General features: G+C 39.6%; 1 protein-coding gene across 4 annotated transcripts in view; it reads left to right on the forward strand.

The window, feature by feature from the left end:
• Nucleotides 1–23,025, forward strand: part of A1CF (APOBEC1 complementation factor) — a 71,814-nt gene that overhangs the window by 30,481 nt on the left and 18,308 nt on the right. For 3 of the 4 annotated variants that reach the window (XM_036438448.2, XM_036438451.2, XM_036438452.2), the window contains 5 exons: nt 8,000–8,134; nt 9,927–10,057; nt 12,143–12,381; nt 19,479–19,643; nt 22,869–22,966. In XM_036438448.2, coding sequence (XP_036294341.1) covers nt 8,000–8,134; nt 9,927–10,057; nt 12,143–12,381; nt 19,479–19,643; nt 22,869–22,966 — 768 coding nt within the window. Of the gene's footprint in view, nt 1–7,999; nt 8,139–9,926; nt 10,058–12,142; nt 12,382–19,478; nt 19,644–22,868; nt 22,967–23,025 lie in introns of all 4 variants that reach the window. The other variant, XM_045581874.1, reaches the window with a different exon arrangement.

Genomic DNA, 23,025 nt, shown 5'->3' on the forward strand with positions numbered 1-23,025 from the left:
ATATGATGCATTTAAAGTAGTTGCAATGAGGATTAATTTATCCAAAATTTAAAATGGCAACATAGGCTGCTTTAACTGTGTAACACAGCTGTGGGCACTACCCTTCTACTTAGGGGCTTAAGCCTGACCATCCTCTGACCTACGGTATGAGGACATATATTTAGACATAAGGATGTTCATGATAGTGAAATTTCTGATGTTTAAAAATGAAACGTCCTGAATGTCCAATAAAATATTACCAGTTACATAAAATCCTTCTATTTTCAAATTATAAAGCCATGGAAAACTGATATCAAACAAAGACATGGAAAAAATACCTAAATTTTAATGTTTACTTTAAAATCAGAATGTAAAATTTATATAAACTTCCAAATAATATTTTAAGAAGTTATTCACACAGTAAAAAACATTGAAAAACAAAATGTAAATCTCTGATTTGGAGTAAGTTTTGTTTGTTTGTTTGTTTGTTTGTTTTGTTTTTGTTTGTTTTTTTCAGAGAGGAAGAGAGAGAGATAGTTAGAAACATCTATGAGAGAGAAACATCTATGAGAGAGAAACATCGATCAGCTGTCTCTTGCACATCCCCTTCTGGGGATGTGCCTGCAACCAAGGTACATGCCCTTGACCAGAATCGAACCTGGGACCCTTCAGTCCTCAAGCCGATGCTCTATCCACTGAGCCAAACCGGTTTCAGCTTTTTTTTTGTTTGATACTCTTTTTTCAAAATGTCTTTTCTTCTTTAAGATAATTTTTTAATTAAAAGTGCTTTAAAATGACAACCATTATATATAACAAGGTTATTTTCTAAACTTTCTAAAATGATGTGGATTGTTCTTTATAAGGAAAAATCTCATAAAGTTAAAAAAAATTTAAGAAGCATACATTTAAGAGAAGAAAAAAATGGGAAATTTTAACAGATAACATTGTATTACTATAGTTGGATAATAGGTGCCAGGTTCATTAGGCTATTTTTTCTGATTCTCTATGTGTTTGAATATACTTTATTTCTGAGTTGGAATAGCCCCATCTTTATACAATTCAAAGGAGACATAAGCCAGAGGTCTGCAAACAATGATCCAAGATTTAAATGTGGCTACAGTTGGTTTTTGTAGTGGCTGCAGGCTCTGAATGTTTTTCCGCATTTTAAAAGGGCAGTTCTTTTGAAAGCCTAAAATGTCAACTAGCTGGCCTTTTACAGAAAAAGTTAGCTAACCACAGCTCTAATCCTTAATCTATTACACTACGTTAGAAGCTCACCCACAGTTTTTAAAGAAAACTTATTACTGCTTAACCAAAATGTTTGTAAAATGCACAACGCCTTTGAGCAGTGAAGACAGTATGTCTGAAGTTCAAAGATCCATTAAGACTCACGGCAGATAAAATAAGTGGGTTCATCCTTCTCTCTCTTTTTTGGGGGGGAGGGGTGGGGGGGGGATTGGCCATCAGCCTCCATCTCCTCAAACTAGGAACAAAGTTCCTAGTCTTTAATTCCTACCTCTCAGATTTTGCTTTCTATGCATGCTCTTTTAAATGGAGGTTCCATGCAACCACATTATTTTATTCTAATGTGCTCAATTCCTCAATGAATATGTGCAAGTCATAGGTACAAGGGATGGTGCTAGATGGACATAAATCAGATTAGGATACAAGCCCCTCCTACAATGGTACCCCAAATTAAGTTAAACCCCCCATCTCTCTGGTTTGGTACTCTAGTAATTTTATGTAGAAATTTCTCAAATTGCAATCTCCCCCACCCCCCACAAGTAAGGCAATAAAAATAAGTAACTTAGGACCTCCGTGTTTACGATAGGCTTGATCTAGCTTAGCTCAGGATGAGGCAGATGGAAAAACACTGGGGCATTGACATTCTTTTCCAACCATTACCCAAAAATCCTGAGGACAGAAATAGCAATTTGACTTCATGGTAAAATATAGCTCCTGGGTCCCACATCTTCTCCTATTGCCTGTCACCACCTGCCTATGTTCCTGCTATCCAAGGACTTAGGTCATTCACCAAGTGCAGGAATACCAATTCTTTAAATAGGTAGACTAAGCACGAGAAAAGGATGAAATGAGCAAATCATCAAAGGGCATGTGTTTCCCTAAACTTATCACCCCAGCCATCCACAGGCCAACTTGGTTTTAAAGCTCTTAAGAAGCGTTGCTTCTACCAGCCGGAAATGCCACTGCCTGGTGTGGAAGACTCCACATGAAGGAACAGGCCCATGCATGCTTTTGTGGAAACGTGTGTGCCTGACGTGTGATGGGAACTGCAGCATCCCAACAAACAGAAATACCTCCCAGTAGCTATTTTTCAACTGCAATGGACTTCTCCTCAGATAGCCTAAATAGACAGCTGGCTTTATATGAGGTTTCAAAACAAAGGTCAAAATCTTTGCAAACTATGAGGTTCCCCAAAAACTATAATCATATGAGGTTTTCTGCTTGATCAGCCTAAAAATCAGTGTGGACGTCATGACTCAAAAACACAAAAGCATGGACAGCTAGCTCTTCAAGTCAATCATCTTCACAGAATATGAAAGTGAACAAACTAAATACACAAGGCAGATGTATATTCCCTATAGCCCTGTCCATTGTCCTCAGGCAACAAAAATGCAATAAGCAGAACCAAGTTAAAAATCACATCTAAGACTCCTTTTAGAATATCTTATTTAAGGTCTTTTAGACTTGCCTTAAACCCTATCACATAATGAATATATAAGTGGTATGCAGACAAAAAGTCATAAAAATAATGTCTAATAAAGATTTGTATTTATTCTTACAATCCAATAACAGGGAAAGCACACTGCCAATTCATGAACTGTGATAGATTAGAGTCCAGAGAGACATTCTCATTGCACCAGCACCCACTGTGAGGACAGTCCCCATGAGTTTGCCTTAGAACCACTGTTCTGAGTATGGCCCTGGCGACTGGCATGCTTATGAAGGCTAGAAGTGCCACCTGGTCTGGGTATCTCACCCAGCACCTGAGAGAACAGGAACAGAAAGAAATTCAGTCACTGGAAAATGGATAGAATACCTGAAAGCAGATTAGGAAGGGTAGATACACACTTTCTCCCTCTGGGCAAGGGAAAAAAAAAAAATCAAAGAACCAAAGAGAACTATAAAGATGATTACAGATTTAGAATATAAAATTCCCAAAGAACCATTAAAGAAATTAAAATTACTAGTCATGGGGGCGGGGGGGGGGGGGGGGGGGGGGGGGGGAAAGCAACCAGACTGAATGAGGGTTCATTCATTAATGTCCTTCCAGTTTATGAATGAACTCATTTATGGGGACAACAAACCCTCTGGTCTTCATGTTGAACCAAAAAGTAGGAGTAACACACAACATGCAGAACTATGAGGCTGGTAAGTGTGAAAGCTGGCATGACTTTTGAACAGTATATATGCCACAAAGTTTACAAGATCAAGAATCTTACGAGCTTTGTTCTAGTGTTGTCTGCAATTAATTAAACCAATGTGACCTCAGGCAACTTACAGAATTTCTCTGAACTCAGTTTCCTCATCTGTGCAATGAATATAAAAACAAGAGAAAAATATTGGACTCGGGATTCAAAAAATTGCCTTTGTCACTTACTGCTTGTACAAATCTGGGCACATTATGTACCTTGGAATCCTCATCTATAAATGGAAAATAAGTAGTATCATCCACATACCATCAATCAACCATATTGAGAAGATTAAATAAATACATGCAAAGCACTTAGCACAGTGCCCAATTCAATTAGGGTTATCTGCTGTTTTAGCAGGGATTTTTTGTTTTTGTTTTTGTTTGGGGAGGGGTGGGTTCTGCTTTTGTTTGTATTATGTGCAAGTAGTAGAAGCTAATATTGGTTGATTAAGCAGAAAATGGGTTTATTAAAAGGATACTGGTTCACAGAACCAATTGATTTCAAGAACAAGATTCAAGAAATAAGCTTTTAGGAATGAACCCCAAATATCACAAATCTTGAATATGAAAATGCATCCACAGTCACAGAATGCTCAAAATTAGAGTTTGTGTCATTAGAACTTATGCACAACTCAATTTTCCTTTATTATAACTATGGCTATCCCAGCTATAAGGGGAAGTAGAAAATCAACTATCTGGCCATTTAACATCTGCAGAAGAAGGCAGTTCATCCCAGATTCTCCAGATGTGTGTGTGTGTGTGTGTGTGTGTGTGTGTGTGTGTGTGTGTGTATAATCAGATGCCAGGTGGCCAAAACGAACTCAATCTGTTTGACTTTTACACTAAGATTTATTGCTTGGAGTCATTTGTTAAAGGTTGTGCAATTTTATTCGATGTCAAGAATAAGGTTTACATAATCCTTTAAAGACTCCATGATTCCATCAGGAAAGGCTTAAAATATCCAGGGACAGAAGGAACTTCCAAATACTGACATATAAACAGAGTTACTGGGTAGGCTTGGTATCCAATATTTAAGTTAAAGTCCCTGGGTTTATTGTTACCATTAGATCATCAGTTTTTAATTTCCATAGTTGAAGATTTCCATCTATACATATTTGACTAGGGAGAGTGAACGGTTTCCAAGTCTTCAATTGAGAAAATAAAAATTCTCAGAGTTGAATGAACATTCTCTCATGGAAAAAATAATCCTATATTCTTTCTCTCTGAACTATTAATATATTTGTGCTTTGGGGGGGGGGGGGGTACATTCCACAAGAAGAACATTAGCCAGAAGGGGAAAGAGCAATTATAATTGGGCTTTATCTATTTTAAACTCAACTATAAAAAAAAAAAGTGTCTAAAATACCAGCAATCCAGCTCCCAACTGTCCTTTCTGAGCAAGAGAGATATGCTGACCCCATGACTAATGCTGGTGCCTGTCTCAGCCTGGCCTGGAGCTCCACCACTGGTGCATTCCAAGCCCGGTGGGTGGTTCATAAAGCAAATCCCTCCCCCGCCCCCCCCCCCCCTCCGTGCATGTACCCTGTGGCATCTCTGAATAAGTCTGACCCTTTGGGATCCCAAAAATATTCTTGGGGAATTTAATTCAAGTGTTTATAGAAACCATGGAAAGGTTTCCTGCCCAATCCTTTTGGCTCTTAAGCAGATGAATTCTCCGACCTATGCACATGATTTGCACAAAATAGTTTGGTGACGTTTGTAGCAATTATAGTAAGGAAGAAAGGTGAAGGGAAAATTTACAGAGGCCATTGTGTTCATTGCCTATTTATTTTTCAAACACACAAGGCTTGTCAAATCAGAAATTCTGGTATGTTACTATTGTGGGATGGAAACTTGGTTTCCTCAACAGGAAGAGTAAAAATACTGTAACATTCACTCTAAGTTGTTTCCAATAATCCACTGAACAGTATGTCTGGACATTTGGGATATACAAAAACGGCCCAAATGATCACCATCAACCAACCACATGGTGAGAGTTAACCCAAAAAGGCAGGCCACAGTTTGGAAATAGAAAAATGTCTCCATATAAGCAATAAGTATGAGGTATTCTCTCCCCCCCAAAAAAATTATGTAATAAAATAATTGGAAATTGAAAGGGATTTTTAATGCAACAGAGAGGTTTCAAGCTAATGGCAAGATAATTTTTTTCATAAATAAATACTTAAATGTATGGATCTGTTATAAGTGATGAGGTTCCCATATAACACGGCAAAAAAATGTAGCTGGTGGACTTTGAAACCAGCCTGCCCGAGTTCAAATCCTGACTTCAGTTCCCAACTCAGCAAATTACTTAAAACTCTGTGGGCTTCTGTGTAAAATGGGGATAGTAACAGTCCAGAGCCCATGATGGTGTTTGAGGATTAGAACAGAGTCTGGCTATATAGGCATTTGTAAGAAGGTAAGTAAATAAAACATTCAATATTGTCTCCGAAAATATTCAATTTATACTTTTCAGGGCATTCTTAGTTGGCATATAACTCATTGGGTTCTTAACTTTTTAAAATAAAAATGTCAAACATTTCACTTCTTTTATTTCTCAGCACTAATAAATATTTGCTCCTGGATAATCCTGCAAGAATACAGGGAAGAAGAAAAAATACAAGAATTCTAGAAGCAAATATTTAAATATTTAGTAAAATGAAAAATATTCAGTCATTTAAAGCAAAAAGTAATCAAGGCAAGGTAGATCACCCATCTGACATTTTTTTTTTTAATTTAGAGCAACATAATATAAATTACTAGGATTAAAAATGTGATCACAACCACAAACATCATTGAAATACTGTGCTCTAAAAAACCTTGGTGCTAACACATAAAATAATTGAGAAAATAATCAAGTTGGCATATATAAAGATTTATCAGTGAAGCTGGAAGCTGTTTTACTATGTTTCAAACAACAATTATTGTACAAAACAATATTTGTTTTTAAATGTTTTGTATTGATTTCAGACAAAAAAAAAAGTGAGAGGAAGAGAGGGATAGAAATATCAATGATGAGAATCATTTTGTCACCTACTTCTTGCACACCCCTACCTGAGACTGAGCCTGACAACCCAGGCATGTGCCCTAACTGGGAATCAACCACAACCTCCTGTTCATAGATTGAATGCTCAACCACTTAGCCACACTTGGGCTGTTGTTTTTAATCCTCGCCCAAAAGTATTTTTTATTGATTTTTAGATAGAGAGGAAGAGAGGGTGGAGAGGTAGAGATGGGGATGGGAGGGGAGAAGGAGGGAAAGAGAGAGAGACTTACTCATCCCAACCAGGAATTGAACCAGCAACCTTTTGGTGTACAGGACAAAGCTCCAACCTACTGAGCCACCTGGCCAGAGCACACAACAATGTTTTTAAACAATCCACATATTTTTTTTAAATATGTATAAAAAGTATTTGGAAAGGAAGTGCAATCTTTCAATAATAACTATATCTATGGATGGGTAGGATGGTGCATTTAGGAACTTTCTTTTTACCTTATACATTACTAAGTTTTTTCCAACATGTATCATTTTATAGTATAAAACGTATTAAGTGTTATTTGTAGAAGTTAGTAATGCATATTGATCTCTGGTCCCTTATAGTTTCCTTTCTTCAAAAATCACACACAATGGTAACGAGTTCTGGCTATACTTAAGTGTAAAGTAAATTTACCTTTTTCAGCAGATCTACAGTGGTGGATTAGGCCTACACATCACATTAAACCGGAATTACTTTTAAGTCCTAAACCTTTAGAAAAATATAGCTGTCATTTCAGAAAAGCACCCATGCTATTCCTCCCTCCCCAAATAAGGACCTGAAATTAACCAAGGACTTGTTAGGACAAAGGAAAAAATAGAAACTAATTCTATTTGGACAGAGGGCAGCATTATTCCCCACAAAGAGATCCAACATTAGTAAACACCTCTCACCACTTTGTCAACTTTGGAAATAGATTTAAGTCCCTCACCAGCTACACCCCAAATTAGCCAGCCGCTCCTTCCAAGAGTAATCTGCACAATGTTTCTATTTAGGGTCTTGTGTTGCCTTCCTTGGCCTATGAAACCACCGAAATTCAAAAATGCAAGAAGAGAATTAATAACCAAGAAATATATATCACATGCCAAGCGCAGTCCATACATATCTGGTGCATTCCCTCCTTGAATCTAAAGCTGACATTGTCCTCACTGTGCTTATGAGACCATTGAGGTTCTGAGAAGTCATCTGTCCAAGGCTAGTGAGTCACAGAGCCAAGGAGTCCAGCTACAGGGCACTGACCACCACACTACACAGCCTCCACAGTGGATCCCAAGGGTAGTCAGATCCTTTGGTGATGAGGTGATTTTGAGTGGCACCAGAAAATAAGAACCCCTTATATCTGTTCAGCACTTTATCAGTGTTCACATGTGATATTAAAATCCACATGCAGAGACTTACATGGTTTTTACTCCCTCTGGCCCGTCCACTATTATCTGTCAATGATAAGTTTGTTTCTAACTGTGAATAATTCTGAAAAATAATGGAGAAGCTTGGACTAAAGATCTCTCGTTTTCTTCTGTCCCCCATTCAACCTCCCCTGGATTTGCAGGAAAATGGACAAAGAAAATACGGGGGCCCTCCACCTGGCTGGGATGCTGCGCCCCCAGAAAGGGGCTGTGAGATCTTTATTGGGAAACTCCCAAGAGACCTTTTCGAGGATGAACTCATACCGTTATGTGAAAAAGTGAGTCCGTGTTTAGATTTGGGAAAAAGTACTACTGTTGTCACTTTGCTTTCATGCTCGTTTTTCCTCGTCAGGGATGATGTCTTCCAATCGCTATTTCTCAAGCAGATAAAACCTTCCTACCTGCTGGTGACGGTCTCAGCCCCTTATCCTCTTATTGACAGCTTCCCATGAGCTGCTACTGACATCATCACTAATGACCGTCAAATATCTATTTCATACCCCAGTCTCCACTGGCATGCCACCTCACTGCCAACTCCACGTGCCTATCAATACAGACTGACACTACAACCCCCTGTCTGAAAACAGAGACTGCTTCCACTTGGCATGTTGATATGTGTGCAACACATTTACATAAATATAACAGGGAGGTTTGTCACAGCTCAGAAGTGTGGCTATTATGTATTGGCCCAGAATAAAAATTTTTGAATTTCTTGTCCACCCTAATGTATCAACAAAATTAATTATATAATTATTAGGGTTCTCAAAGTAATTATGCAACTGTTAAGGGATAAATTTCCTCAGTTTTCGTTCAAATGGTATATTTTTTCCCCCCAAATGATATTTTGTTACTAAACCCCAATGAAATGGACAATACAAAATTCATAGTTATTTTCAATATTTACCAAGTGGTGTTTAAACAACCACATTCCTAGAAAATTCAGTAAAATCAGTTTAGCTACTTATTTTTCCTAAATGCCAAAACCAGTGTGCTTGCCTGTGACTGTGTGTGTATGTGTGTAACTCAGCCTCAGAACTGCATCTAATTTTATACATACAATCCCCCTTGGGCTGTGGCCAAATTATGGACTTAATCCTGTAGATTAGAATCTTAAACACTAAACCTGAAAACAAGCAGCAAGAAACACCTGAAACACAGCAGTGAAACATGTTGAACGCTTTCCCAATGAGCCCAGAAGAAATAGGTGTCCCTCATTGAATGCCTTGGGGTGGTCAGGTGGGTGAGACTGAGATGAGAGGTAACCCACCAGTGTGTAACAGCATATGCTGAATGATGCTTCTTCTCCCCACACGTGCCCCTCATATCTATTTAGCCACCCTTCTTACAGCAGCCAGCAAGCATGAATTGCTGAGCCTGTATTTCAGGAGAACATTTACGGTATCAAGTAGTATATTGGCAAAGCAGAGTGGCTATAGCCAAAGACGTAGTGAGTACCCTCCTGGGTGGAGGTCCTAGCCCTGGTCAGCTGTTTTAAGACCAGCCTTTACCACCTTCAGCCCACAGACTCTGAAATAACAGATTATCCTCTGAAACACAACGTCATATCAATTTTGATGTCATGGTGGGGGGAAAATGAGCTAAAGAGATTTAGCAAGGGTCCAAATTAATGTTCCTGGTTTTCCTTTTAAGTAACTGTGGTAGAGTATTACCAAGTAAATATCACACTAAAGAGACTTCAGAGGCCAATGGAGAGGGCAAGGACGAATCTATCAAGAAATTGTACTTCTGATGACAAATGTGTTTTCAGATCCCAAAAACAGTGTATAAATCCCCCGATAGCTATGTGGTGAAAGGTCATTTGCTCTGTCAACAAAAATATTCTGTTAACTCCGGCTGAGATGCCACTTGTATACTTTTTTAAAATTAACTTGCCTGTGCCCAGGAGTCAGATAATGGATCCAAACCACACACGTGCAAACCATTCCATCTGGAATGCAAATGTCAAATATGGCAGTGACTGACTTCAGAAAGTGTTGTGTGCACGTGTGGACATGTGTGGTCATTTGGAAGCACAAATGCATAAATATGAATTTCTCGTTTTCTTTATAGATTGGTAAAATTTATGAAATGAGAATGATGATGGATTTTAATGGCAACAACAGAGGATACGCCTTCGTAACATTCTCAAATAAACAGGAGGCCAAGAATGCAATCAAGCAACTTAATAATTATGAAATCAGGTAAGCAGAACAGACACCCCAGAGCCAACCTCACCTGCCTCCACTCGGCCTTGTTTCAGTGGAACCCGCCAGAGAGAGAACCTTTCTAAAGATCTAGTAGCAAACCAGTTTTTTAAAAGAAAACTTTAAAAAGAAACTGAATGATTACTTTGTCAACTTTTCCCTTCCACCCTACTCCAAAAACACATGTTCCCACAGTGACGGAGACGAACCTGTCACAGATCTGATCCGTAGACCTTGGTTCTTCAGGAAAGCAGAGAAGGCAACTAGGACACTGGCCCAACCCTCGCCAGAATACCTCTCACACATATAAACCACTATTTCCAAGAACTCGGCATTCTCCCACTCACCTGGGTGGGTCTTTTCGACCATGACAAACAAGTGGTTTCTGTTAAGGGAACCTGGGCCATTTTTAATAACTTTGTGTTATTACCAAAGTCACACAGCCTGATTCACAGCACACACACACACACACACACACACACACACACACACAAAACATCCTACAAAGTTATAAAAGTTAAACCATTCCTCCATAACCCCATTGCCCCAAGATAATCACAATGTTGATTTTTTTTATTGTCTTTTTGGATTTTCTATAGGTTTAATAAAAATGGCCTTCTCACATATTTAATTTGTAGCCTTTTCTAAAAAAAATCCTGCAGCATATCATGAACTGCCTTTTTAAATCAATAAATATGCTTCTCCATTAGTATGTTCAATGACTGTCGCGCATTCTATTCTATGAATGCCCGTCTTTTGTTAACTAGTGCTTCTCAGCAGGCAGCATCATTGTCCATCTTAGGGGACATTTAGAAGTGAGAAGGCACTTTTTCAAAGACCTAAAGGGTAGATACTGGCATTTAGTGGGCAAGAACAAGGATGACAACTATACTATGGTACACGATGAGGAAATGTCTGGCCCCAAAGTCAGTAACATCTCAGTTGAGACATTAAACCAGTCCCATATATTGGGATATTTTGCTCATTTCCCATTTGGAGGCAGGTTATCTTAAATAACAAGGAATATCCTTATACATAATACTTGGTACTCATCTGTTTCCCTAAGATCCCTTTCAGAATGGACATTATTTGGTCACAGATTTTGCACACTTGAGACTTTTTTGCCAATGTTTCCCAGAGAAGTTTAGTCAATCTGCCAAAGAAGGTGTACTTTGACTTGTTACTAAGCAACACAGTTCGGTGGAAGAAGCAGGAATTGAACCGAGAGCCCAGCAAGTCACTTAATTTCTTGGAGTCTCAAGTTCTTCCTCTGTGAAATGGAAAAAACACCTCCACCTACCTACAGGCTCTAGTGGAGGCAAAATAAGATAACATGTAAAAGTCTGTTCAAGCAGAGGGACTGTTTTTAATAGCAATCGTGTCAGAATAGCATCCCAATATGTATAGAAAAGAAGAGAGCAGCAGAGGTTGCAAATTCAAATACCTTTGGGCCAGGCAGAGACCTGAGCAATGTGGGCAGGTATAGAGGTCTCAGCAATGGGCACGTTTTCGGGAGGAGTAAGAACTGACAATGGAGCACCCACATCTAATCTAAAGACAGCAGATGCTATTCAGCTTCAAATACCATGTGTGGTTTTTTTCTTTAAAAATATAGAGCAAATCTGGCCAGTGTGACTCAGTGGTTGAGTATTGACCCATGAATCAAGAGGTCTCTGGTTCAATCGGTTGCAGGCTCCATCCCCAATAGGGGGCATGCCAGAGGCAGCCAATCGATGTATCTCTCTCATCAATGATTCTATCTTCTTCTAAAAATCAATTAAAAATAAAAAAGAGATTCAGAGTCCATAGCAGCCTACTCAAGCCTTGTGACTTCATGTGGAATGCAGTGTACTTTAAATATATATATATATTTAGAGAGAGAGAGAGAGAGAGAGAGAGAGATCAATGTTGACAGATTTTCCAGTTTCTCAAAAGCAGTCACAACTTCCCCAAAATAGTTTAATCACTATAAAGTCCAAACATCCCACATGTATAGGTTATATCAGGTGCAAGGCCATACTTTTTCAGCTTCTATTAATCACAATTGGGTCCTCGCCAATCAAACGTGTGCTCCTTTTGCAGAAATGGGCGTCTCTTAGGGGTCTGCGCCAGCGTGGACAACTGCCGATTGTTTGTTGGGGGAATTCCCAAAACCAAAAAGAGAGAAGAAATCTTAGCAGAAATGAAGAAGGTAACCGAGGGCGTTGTGGACGTCATTGTCTACCCGAGTGCTGCCGACAAAACCAAAAACAGAGGCTTCGCCTTCGTGGAATACCAGAGCCACCGGGCTGCTGCCATGGCCCGCAGGAAACTCCTCCCAGGTTAGCAACCCCCCAGCTCACACCCCAGTCTCCCACTCCATCCTGCCTGCCTCACTGCTGTGCTCCTTAGCAAAGGAAACAAGTGTTTGCTGTCTTTGTGCTGCTTGTTATGTTTTAAACTCTTTACCCTTCTTATTTCAAAGTAAATTAAGTCCCCTAAAGTTTTCACAGAAAGGGTTCTGATTCTATGCATTAAGTCTAATTTACACACATCGGAGAAATTTAGAAGTCTAAGCTCCAGCAATCCTATCATGAATCCCTAAAGTAAAGAAGTTTCTTAAAATTAAATATATCAACAGTTATTTTTATGGAGATATTTTGTGATCAGGTTTATTAGAAATAAGGTGTATAATCCATTACAATGTAGAAATAATAAATCTTCAAAGATACATTATCCCAATGACAATGAAGTGATATTCTTTTATGACTCCTACTATTTAATAATTTCTGCATAACTTGGAGAACAAATATAATAACTCTCTGTAGAAAGGGAGCTTTGCAAGGTGCTACAACCATAGGGTAAGTCCTATTTTGGTAATAACCACTGATTCCTAAATGTCAGACCTGTACACAAAACTGCCCCAGATAAACTTAGAAAATAATTATTGAAAGTCTTCCTTCTAATATATTTGCTCAGACTTACACAAAGCAAGGTATTAAAATGAATTAATATTAAAATGAGAAGATTTTCATAACAACAGACATCAGAATCAACTCTTCTCCTAACATGATGGGAGAGCTTCCAGAATTGAAAACCAAATTACAAAAACACCAGAACTTAGGTTGCCCTCATACTCATTCTTAAAGACAAAGCAAACCAACAGTAGGATTAGCCCGCTAGAAATTTCCAACATTGAAGATGGCTTCTGAGCTTGGGGAAGATTTTTTTAAAAGAATATTTTCATAGAGGCAGCTGAAAGTTAAAAATAAAAATAAAATAAAAAATGAGATGCACCCTTCCCCCAAAAAAATTGTTGTGTCCGTTAGAGAGGTGCATGTTTTTAATGTTGAAACTTCCATTTACTTTTTGCTCACTACCCAGTAGTCATGTCATCTGACTCACAGCTGCAGAGAATCATAAATGCCCCTCATGGGGCAAACCTAACCTCTCAGTGACTGGAACTTAATGTGTTGCTGCCCTCTTCAACTCTTTTTCAAAACCAACAATTCTGACATTGAAAAGTCCCTGTTTCAATCCTGTTCTTAGGAAATTATAATCTAACACAGATACCCAACCCCCTCAACCCCTATTCCCCATCCCCCAACCCTGTTCCCCTGCTTAGATTATTTTTCCAAGGTCTCCTAATTACTCTCCCATTTTTTGCTCTCTCTGATGTACCCCCAACCTCTGCCTACTCCATCCTCAACATTACTGTGAGATTAGCATTCCCAAAATATTGACCATCCTCTCCACAAATTCTTGCAAAGAGCAGAAATCCAATCTTTATCTGTTGATAGTTAAGGGATGTCACTCACTCATCAGTTCAAAAGCATTTACCCACCCCTTACTGCATAAGAGATAATGAATACAGTCAACTCTCAGCCTGCCTTTCAAGGCCTGCCATCCTTGACCCTAGTCTTTTACAACCATATTTTCTATCTTCTACTTCTCAATAAAAACTCTTTTTTTCTGGCAGGACAAACCTCTCAATGTCCTAGAGCAGTGGTTAGCAAACTCATTAGTCAAGAGAGCCAAATATCAACAGCACAACGATTGAAATTTCTTTTGAGAGTCAAACTTTTTAAACGTAAACTTCTTCTAACGCCACTTCTTCAAAATAGACTCGCCCAAGCCATGGTATTATGTGGAAGAGCCACACTCAAGGGGCCAAAGAGCCACATGTGGCTCGAGAGCCGCAGTTTGTTGACCACAGTCCTAGACAACACCATGCTAATCTTTGCCTCCTGGGCTCCTAAGGAGATTCCCCTTCCCCTCTGCTGACTGATGATGCTCAAAGCCCAGCTCAGCCACTGCTCCCCTGAGAAACCGGCCGCCACTCTTTCACATGGTCCCTCTCTCTCTTTGTAAAAGGAGATGTGTACAGTGGTTCTGGGACTGGGAGAGGGGTCAGTGAAAGAGTCCAGAAAGGAGGAAAATTCTCAGAGGCCAGACAGCCATGGCTTCTAGAGATTCAGAACTTCTTGTTTGCTTCCCCTCTCTTTAAAAAATCCAGCACATGGACCCACAGAAAGAACAGCTGTCCTTACCTGAGTGCAGCTGACAGTTAGGCAGGGCTGAGCAGCTGGGCTTCAGGAATTCCCAACCACGTTGTGCTGTGTCCACTGGAGGTCCTGGCTTTTCCCTCTGGACTCTCAGTCCGGATCCAGGAAGATGGATGCTCACTCCTTCACGCTCCCCACCCACTGCCTATCTTTATCACCATCATGGCAGTACCCCTCTCCCTGGTCCTTTAAATTGGCCTCAGCTGAGTGGAGTTTTGTTCAGCTGGAGTTCAGGCAGCCTGCCTCCTCAGCAGATCAACAAGACGGGGCACAGTGGTGAATCTCCAGCCTTAACAAACGGGTTCATTTCTACTGAGGCCTGAGAGCAAAATCTACCATCCGTCTGGACAGTCTATTATCCCACCATAGATTCAATAGCAACCAAGGATTTCTGCACAGCCTGGTTTTAAAGAATACAGAGGTTCTTAAGAAATATGATGGGCACAGCCCATGGGAAGCTTTTCCTTCTTAATTGATCGAAACATGGAGACAGAGAAAATTGTCTAAAGTGATGTTTTGGCTCCCAACCACCTAACTCCTATTACCAGTGGCAGCTCTTTTAACAAAATGCATCTTTGCTGAGATATGTATAGAATAAAGCTGTCACATTCCTACTCAGACATTACCAAAGAATAACAAAGGATGCTGGTTCGCCTGCATCAGAGTCACCTGGAGGGCAGGCTAAAGCAGATTGCTGGCCCCACCTCCAGCATTCCTGATTGAGTGGCCAGGGTGTGGTCTGACAATTTGCATTTAAAACAAGTTCCCAGGATTCTACTGCTCCTGAAATTACAAGTCTAAAGCAACCATTGTCCTTGGTGAGTTACAGTTTTGAAACCAACCCCGAGGAGGTTTTTAAACAATAGCAATACCCAAATCAACCTTTAATCAATTGAATCTGTTTCTCTGGGGTATGGAGCTGGGACAGTGGTGTTTTAATTTTCCAGGTGATTCTATTGTGCTGCTGAATTTGTTGATCCATTGCTACATCTATCAACTAATAATACTGAACACTCACCTGTATTGGGAGGTAAATAGGACTATGTAGGGACTATTCAGTATGGAAACATTATTAAACATCAGTAACATACCTTCTAATCTAAATGACAGGGGAGCCCTAGCCAGGTGACTCAGTTGGCTGAAGAATCACCCTGTATATCAAAAGATTGTGGGTTTGATTCCCAGTCTGGGCACATACGTAGGTTGGGGAAATATATCGCTGATCAAAAGGCAACTAATCAATGTCTCTCTCTCTCTCTCTCTCTCTCTCTCTCTCTCTCTCTCTCTCTCTCTCTCTCTCTCTCTCTCCCTCTCCCTCTCCCTCTCCCTCTCCCTCTCCCTCTCCTTCTCTCCCTTCCTCTATCTCTAAAATCAATCAAAATATGTGCTGGAGTTGGGTAGAGGGGGAAGAAGGGGGAAAAATGGGGACATCTATAATATTCTCAACAGTAAAATAAATGTTTAAAAAAAATCAAACAACACCTCCAAATTTCCAGGAGGTGCCAGTAAGTCTTCTACCAAATTGCTTCAGCCTAAGAGGAAGCCTGCAAACATCAGCTTAGTTCCGTGGTCCGCAAACTGAGGCTCTCGAGCCACATGCTGCTCAAAAGCCTCAGTTTGCCGCTCTGTTGACTAATGAGTTTGCCGACCACTATCATATACTACTCTTTACCTCTTTGCACACAATATGTCACAATTGCCTAATCCTCACAGCTTCCAACTACACGGTAACATTTAGTCTAGTACAGTGGTCAGGAAACTCAATACAGAGTGGCAAACCGTGGCTCTCGAGCCACATGCAGCTCGAGAGCCATGGTTTGCCGATCACTGGCTTAAATCATACCCCAGAGCTAGGCCCTCTGATGCCATCTCACCTACATTAACCACGTGGAAAGGCTTTCTCAGGTGAGGCCTGTTTCATTGAAGTTAGCTCACCACTGTCTCACCTTCACTTTTGAGTCTTAAAATTGGAAATAGTTCAAGATGGAATAGCCATGTCTCCTCAAATGAAGCTCAGATTATGGGAGCCAATGGGGTGGAAGAACACTATTTTATTTTTTTTAAATATATTTTATTGATTTTTTACAGGGAGGAAGGGAGAGGGATAGAAAGCTAGAAACATCAATAAGAGAGAAACATCGACCAGCTGCCTCCTGCACACCTCCTACTGGGGATGTGCCCGCAACCAAGATACATGCCCCTGACTGGAATCAAACCTGGGACCCTTGTGTCCGCAGGCAGATGCTCTGTCCACTGAGCCAAACCGGTTAAGGCAGAATACTGTGTTTTAAATGAAGATTTTAATTTAGCAGATGGTAGCAAGTAGATGCTGAAGTTTAAATAAGTATAACTGTAAGCAGCTCAGTTTTAATTTATGAGATCATTTCTTTGTCAGATAAAAAGGTTTGTCTTCCTATTTTCTTTCCTTCTTTCAATTTCCTTCCTTCCTTTGTTCCTCCCTTCTTTCTTTCCTTCCTTCCTCTCTTCCTTCCTTCCCCTTTTTAACAAAGTTGTAAACTCTGAAAGAGAAATTTAACTTTGGCTTGGCAAAGACCAGCCTTAAATAGTAAGAAGCTTGGGTCTGAGGTGCGGTTTGAAACATGTTGTCTATAATATAGAATTGTATACCTGAAACCTATATACTTTTATTAATCAATGCCACCCCAATAAATTAAAAAGAAAAGAAGAGATAAACATGTTGCCTAAAAGCAAAAAGCCAGGCTCTGGAGATAAGTGTGGTATTGGTGGTGATGGGTGTATGCAGGAGCTAGGTCTAGACTCTCAGTCTGCTCCAGGGGGTAGTGCCAAGGCCCCTCTTCTTGCCCCTCTTAGCCCAATTGGTTGTTGGAGCTTCAAGGCTTGGGCTGACCAGTCAAGCCTGCAGCCTCAGGAGTCCTTTGAGACTGAACTATGTGTTATCAATGTCTGCACTTGAGATTTTACCTGACAGACCTGAGTCCCCCCTATAATTCCTTCCCATGAGACAGAAGACCTGGGGAGGTTTCTGGCACTTTGACTCTCTTAGGATGTTGAACTGTCTGCTTACCTAAAACAAACAGACAGACAGACAGACAGACAAAACCATGATTTGTAGTCATACATATGTGACTCCAAAAACAAACAAACAAATAAATAAATAAAATCAATAAAAAACATATCCTTGGGCAAGGATAAAAAAATAAAAGAAATGACATCAGAGATTCTAAAAATATTATACCAAGTCCAGGTTCCAGACTTAATCCCCCGAAGGGGACATGCAGGAGGCAGGCGATTGATGTTTTTCTCTCACTTTTTTAAATAAATAAAAATCCATAAAAACATTTTTTAAAAGAATACCCACCACTATACTCGGGGTAGATATTCTGAGGAAAGTATACATACATGAAAATAACCACATATATCAAGAGGAGAGGGCATTATCGAATTTTCATTCACAAGTGATAAACAAAGTCTCTTATATGCATCATCTTCTTTTGTTGTCTGCACAACATCCCCAATAAGGAGGTACTTTTATGATCCCAGTTTTACAGTTGAGGAAATTGATGCTTAGAAAGATTGTGTTTTGTAGCCAGCATCACTGATCTGATATTTGAACTTGTCTGATTTCAAAGCCTGTGTTACCAGATTACTCTTCAGCACTGACTTCCACAAGGATGTTCATGGAAATCACTGCTTCCCATATTGCCTCTTTTTTCTGTCCTTTTGCAAATCTTTAGGCTCCTGGATGGCTTAACCATGGTACCAGGTTGGGAAGGCAAAAGCCAGTGTATAGAACAGTGCTTCTCAACCTTTGCTGCATATTAAAATGAAACGAGGTGCCTATAAGAGTCCCGAGGCCCAGACCTCTTATTTCAGAATTGGGGAGAGTCCAGGGGTCTTCAATGAGCTGGTAAAGCTTTAACAGCCAACTCCCAGGAGAAAATCAAAAGCCCTGACTTGTAACATTTGCCAATTTCGTGGTAATAACACTCCCACTGTGGCTGATTTCAAGCTACCAAGGTGATACTCACTGGCTCACACAATTCTGGAAATGTAACAGTCTATTCTTGCAAGTAGATAGGAGCTGGATCCAGCACAGCATTCAGAGGAATTTTTTTAAAAAACTATTTCAATGTGGGGCCACGACTGAGAACTACTGGGCTACCGAAATCAGAGTCGCCTGGGAGCCCTATGGATCCTGGTATAAGGCAAACAGCAAAGTCTGTGTAAAGCCTGGAGGAGGAAGGGAAGGAGTAGAGGGGACAGGAGAGGAGGGAAGGAAAAAAGTGATGAAAGAAACTATCTCCGGGAAGCAATGCAGAACAAGGTACCTAGCCAGCTGGGGTAGCAAAGGTGGGTTCTGGAGCAGCAGCTAATTCATTGGGGTGAGTCTATTCTTCGGGTTTTAAAATGTCAATGCCACAGATGCTTTCATGACTACTTTGCAAAGAAAAAAAAAGATGCATTTTGTTTAAAAAGAATTGCCTCCCATGTGTAATTATTAAACAACTAAACCTTTACCAATACTGAGAATTTCTGATTTTGTTCCCTCAAGCTCTTTATTGCTTCTGGAATAGAGCTTGTTCTGTAACAACTAATATAAAGTACAAGATTTCAATCAAATTTGAAATTGAGCAGACCCTCACCCTCCTCTCATGGCTTCAACACAGATCTGTACTGTGTAGGGGTACAAGGCATGACTAACATATAACAGAAGCAGTGAGAAGTGAAACATTTCCTCGTCTATAAAATTGAGAAAATCTGCTCTTTTAATATTTTTCTTTTTGTTCAGTTAAGATCTCCAGGGTCGTTCCATGTAAAGGACATCAGTCTGAACTGAGATAATGTTGTCCTGATTTCTATATAACTAATCACACTTGTGATCCTTTCTGTAGGAAGAATTCAGTTATGGGGACACCCCATTGCAGTAGACTGGGCAGAACCAGAAGTAGAAGTTGATGAAGACACAATGTCTTCAGTGAAAATCCTGTATGTAAGAAACCTAATGCTGTCTACCTCCGAAGAGATGATTGAAAAAGAATTCAATAATATTAAACCAGGTAAAACATACTGTAGAAGATTACTTGTTCAAAACATTTTAAAAACGCTTGTGCTTACAATGACTTCCATAATTTCAAATAAGAAAGCTTTTGTTTATCATTCTGAGAATTGCATACAGACTACTAAAACTACACTTATACCTTTAGATTAGAAAATAAGGATATACAGTCCTATAACATCTATCAATATTATAGTTTTACATTTATCTGTGTGGTTACTTAAAGGATAGATAGTTCTGTCACTAAGCTATTAATTCCATGAGTTCTTTTTGCTCTTATTGTCTCTTCAGCCTGTGTCTTTGTGTCTGGAACATGTTAGATGCTCAACAAATATTTACTATATTAATGAATGCATGGCCTAATCTAATGCATGGTTTCTCAATCTCAGTACCCTGGACATTTGGGGCCAGATCATTTTTGGTTGTGGAGGTCTGTCCTATGCACTATAGGAGATTTGGCAGCATCCCAGACTTTTAACCACTAGATGCCAGTAGCAACCCCCATTATGTAATAACCAAAACTATCTCCAGACATTGCCAAATGTATTGTAGAGGGCACTTTGGAATTACTGGTTTCATGGAATATGATTGTGAGTTTAGGTTCATAAGTAAGTAGATGACAATTAAATTCTAGGAAATCCATTTGGGCAAGAAGAACATAAAGAAATAGAGGGAAGGTGGAGGGCAATTATTAGCTGCTTCTCATCTTATCAATACTTTCCAGGATCAATCTGAAGTCATGAGATTGACTGCCCATCTCTTTTCTTTCTTTTTTTTTCTCATGTAAGAGCTACAACACTGAGGCAGGTAAAGCATTTCAAGAAACAAAATGCAAACAAGCATTTCCCAACGTCAGTTCTGTAGAACATTATTTTTCCAGACTGTTAGCAGATGTTCCTTTTGACTAAAAGAGGTTCATAGTCAAATAAGTTTATAAACACTAGTAACAACAAAAGTAAACAGATATTTATTTATTTATTTATTTATTTATTTATTTATTTTTTACTGTGGGACTTATCAGAGTCCTTAACATAAGTGTGGTGTGTGTGAAAGGAGTTTGAGATGCTCTAGAAGAGTAACAGGAATGGCAATCTGCTCTTGGGGTGCAGAGAAGACTCATGTCTAGCAGAAATGACGTGTGAGCTGAGATCTGAGAGTTGATCCAGTCATGGGCATAGGAACTGGCATTGTGTGCATAAATAATACTTCCTTACCACCACCCCACTTTGTGTTGATTTTCCAGAGCAAGTAATACCTCTTAGTTTTATCTACTGAGGACATTACCTTTCTTAGAAAAGGGCAGGAATGTGAAACTACTAAAAGGCTATTCCTTTGGGTTATTATCAGCTTTACAAGTCTACACATTGAAGAGTGTCCAGGCCCTATTAAATATAGGAAAACAACCAGTGAGTTGCAGAGGGTGGAGACTGGCAGACACCTGCTGTATTGGAAAGAAAACCTCAGAGCCAACTAGTTTCTTTTCCAGTGGAAAATACGAGATTAGATCCTCAGAGGAACCAGAGCATTCCCTGCAAATATTTGATCGTGTGTTATTTTAACCCTGATTAACCAGAAAACAGTACAATGCCACTCAGAAAAATAAATGGCAATCAGAACAGACACTGAGGGCTAAAAATGTGTGTTTTCCCCTAGTGTAGTCTAAGGGTATTTGCTGAAATTCTGGTTCTAGGCATTCTTCAGAATCTGATTTTTCAGACAGTTTAACGTCAGAATCACCGGGAGGGCGGGGCATGTTAAAACAGATTGCTAGCCCTGCCACCTGAGACTTTGATTCAGTAGGTCTGGGAGTCCAGGGGGTTGCATTTCTATTGAGTTCCAGGCTGAAGCTGATATTACTGGTCTGGGGGACCACACTTTGAGAATCATGGCCCTCTGATAATCTTCCCTTTGGATAACAATTGTGTTTCTCTTCTGATAATTTATGTCTTCTGACAAATTGATAATAAACAAAGTCATATTTTTCCAATTATGATTTCAGAGAATCTTCATTATTGCCGATGAGTTACCACTGATATTTTATTGCCTCGCCTTCTGCTCAATGATTATCAATCAGTAAATAAATTTCTATATGCCAGAGAAGGAACACAATAAAGTAGCCTTGTGGTGAATACTTATTATAGAGAAAAACAGCTTTTATTATAACAAACTCTCACTTTCTCATTTGTCTGTTTTATGAGACTAAATTCTCATATATCAACATTTGCAAAATCAGGTGTGGGTGGACATTATTGCTCAAAAATGCAAGCTGATTTCAACATCTATAAGATGAATTTTAGGACACCTTAATCATTATTATCTGAAATGCCACCCAGATAACGGGGATGATAGAAGTTGGAGAGTGAATTGACTGATAATATGGGCTCATTCCATGTCTATTTACTGAGCAGCACAAGGCACTGTGAGGAATTGTGTGATGACTACCCAAAGAGGCCCCTGAAGCATATACTGCCCTCAGAGTGATAACAGTCCAGGAAAATCTGGATGGAGGATGGGACTGATGAATAAATGAATCAAAGACGAGAAGGGTAAAGACCCTCATAGCCCACCTCTTATTTCTCAATGACTAAGACAAGCCATGGGGTAAAGTCACAAGAATTAGCCCATCTGACACTGAAGGAACAAAAAGACCATGTGGGAATTCAGTTAATTACACATCCCATGCTTCATGGTTTCAGCTACCTTTATTTATTTTTTCAGCTTGACAAGACAACCTTGCTCTGTACAACCATTGTCATAAGAAGTCAAGGGTTGAGTTCCAAGGGGAGAAGAGAGGACTGCAATGTTTTAAAAATATCCTTACATTATAGCACTATCTCAAAGGAAGACAGTTTATTACAATTAAGCCACATGGTAGAGCAGAAACTCTGATTGCTTTGTGACTTTGGATCTAAGAGGATAATTGAACTTTGATAGCAGAGGAAGAAAGGAGGACCTATGGCCTCTTCTGGTTCTCCCTGGCATAGGGACCCATCCTATATTGTCTTTAGAAACTAAGGATAGGAAAAGAAAACATGGTCTCTGAAGCTACACCCAAGTGAATATACTAGTAGCTAACAGGATAGCAGCAAGCTAAACTGCAAACAAGTTAATGTTAAACAAGCTTCCATCTTAGCATCACTCTAGGCAAAAGTTAATTTTTAAAACTGGGCAACCAACAATATTCTTGACCAACAGGTTAATGATGATACTTTCACTCTGTTTATAGGTGCTGTGGAGCGGGTGAAGAAAATCCGAGACTATGCTTTCGTGCACTTTAGTAACCGAGAAGATGCAATGGAGGCCATGAAAGCTTTAAATGGGAAGGTAATGTAGACAAAGAAAAAATGTGTACGGATTCCATCAAAGTTTGGTGCGGAAATTTT

The sequence above is a fragment of the Pipistrellus kuhlii genome, unplaced genomic scaffold, assembly GCF_014108245.1.
Source record: "Pipistrellus kuhlii isolate mPipKuh1 unplaced genomic scaffold, mPipKuh1.p scaffold_m20_p_15, whole genome shotgun sequence".
Taxonomy (NCBI): domain Eukaryota; kingdom Metazoa; phylum Chordata; class Mammalia; order Chiroptera; family Vespertilionidae; genus Pipistrellus; species Pipistrellus kuhlii.